The 1,394-nt window shown below is 57.1% G+C and overlaps 1 protein-coding gene across 1 annotated transcript in view; it reads right to left on the reverse strand.

Moving 5' to 3' along the window:
• The window catches only part of ABCB6 (ATP-binding cassette, sub-family B (MDR/TAP), member 6 (Langereis blood group)), an 8,253-nt gene extending 6,865 nt beyond the window's left edge, over nt 1-1,388 (reverse strand). The window contains exons 1-3 of the mRNA XM_010861229.1: nt 779-1,388; nt 343-480; nt 13-95 (exon numbers count right to left, since the gene is read on the reverse strand). Coding sequence (XP_010859531.1) covers nt 13-95; nt 343-480; nt 779-1,327 — 770 coding nt within the window. The 5' untranslated portion in view covers nt 1,328-1,388. The remainder of the gene's footprint in view (nt 1-12; nt 96-342; nt 481-778) is intronic.
• Between the last annotated feature and the right edge of the window lie 6 nt (nt 1,389-1,394).

Raw genomic sequence — 1,394 nt, forward strand, 5'->3', positions numbered from 1 at the left:
GGACTCCCCCGAGGCCACAGGTAGCCACTCAGTAGGCGGAGCTTCCTGCCTAGGTCTCGCCAGGTAGACCTCGGTGGCCCCTCTGTTGATGGAACCTAGGATGGTGAAACATGTAGGGGAGGGGAGCTCAGAAATCAAAATGGCATTAGCCAGAAACCCCCTAAGGAAAACGTATGGGATTATAGCTCCCAGGTTAACTTGGACCCACACGTGACCCCTGATGGGCTCAGAAAGGCTAACAGGGATTTAGATTTAGGAAAGAAGTGAGTTATTACGATGAGTAGAAATGATGACGGGGAATGGAATTACAATAGACCCTAAGTTTTAGAAATTGAGATGTACCTGGCTCCTCTCTACATCTTGATCCTCTTCATTGACCCGCAAGGTATAAGACTGCGGTCGAAGTCCAGGGGCCCAGAGTCCCAGGACAAAAAGCCCTCCAGAGACCACATACCGCAGCACCCACAGGCTAAACTGAACCTAGAATTAAACATAGGCGGGGAGACTATCACTGAGGGCCAAAGTCCCATTTTCACTACTTGTAACAGGGCTGGGCACTGGGGTAGTACACACACCCAGGTCCTCTTCAGGGGCCCAGCATCTAATAGGTTTTAAAAAAGTCTACAGTGACTCAGCACTGCCACTCCCCACCAGCTGGCTATCAGCTCCCAGCAGCACTGGCCCCTCCTTTCTTCCCTTTCTTAAAGGCATTTGAAAAGCCTGGAAGCAATGTTAGCAGACACGCCACGCTTCCCCCTCCCCCCACGAGGTCCCTCACCTGCTGGCTCAAGTTCGCCCTTGCCCACCACCATTGTGGGTTGTTCCAAGACACCAGGGCCAAATTCTCGGCTGCAAAAGACACAGTCCAGAGGAGCAGGAGACCCGGACTGTGCCTGAACTTGATCCAGACGCCCATTGCTAGCTTCTGCAGTGCCTGGCTCCGTTCGGTCACGAGCATCGCCAGACCACAGGCGCTGGCCACAGTCCCCAGTACAGAAGCCAGGAAAAGGTAGCCTGGTAATGGGGCACCCTGGGCAGTGCCCACCCGGCCAACGAGGCCGGCTAGGGGCAGCGCTACCTGAAGTGTGGCCAGAAGCAGCTGCAGCACATAGGGAGCGACGCGAGGGCCGGCTGCCCAAGACACCCTGTCGGCGCCACCAGGCCCCTCCGGACGTCTGCAGGGAAAAGCCGGCACCAAGGCCAAAGCCCCCAGGGCCATCAGAATCGAGGGCACGAGCGTAAAGAAGAAGCAGGGGCTGAGCCCACCCTTCGCCCAGACCGGACCCGCGGGTCCCTCGGCCTCACAGAAGTTGCCCACAGTCACCATGGCAATGCGTGGTCACCGACCGAGACTGCGGGGACTAAGGGACAAAAGAACTGGAGCGGCGGCCGCT

Source organism: Bison bison, unplaced genomic scaffold, assembly GCF_000754665.1.
Source record: "Bison bison bison isolate TAMUID 2011002044 unplaced genomic scaffold, Bison_UMD1.0 scf7180017864471, whole genome shotgun sequence".
Taxonomy (NCBI): Eukaryota; Metazoa; Chordata; class Mammalia; order Artiodactyla; family Bovidae; genus Bison; species Bison bison.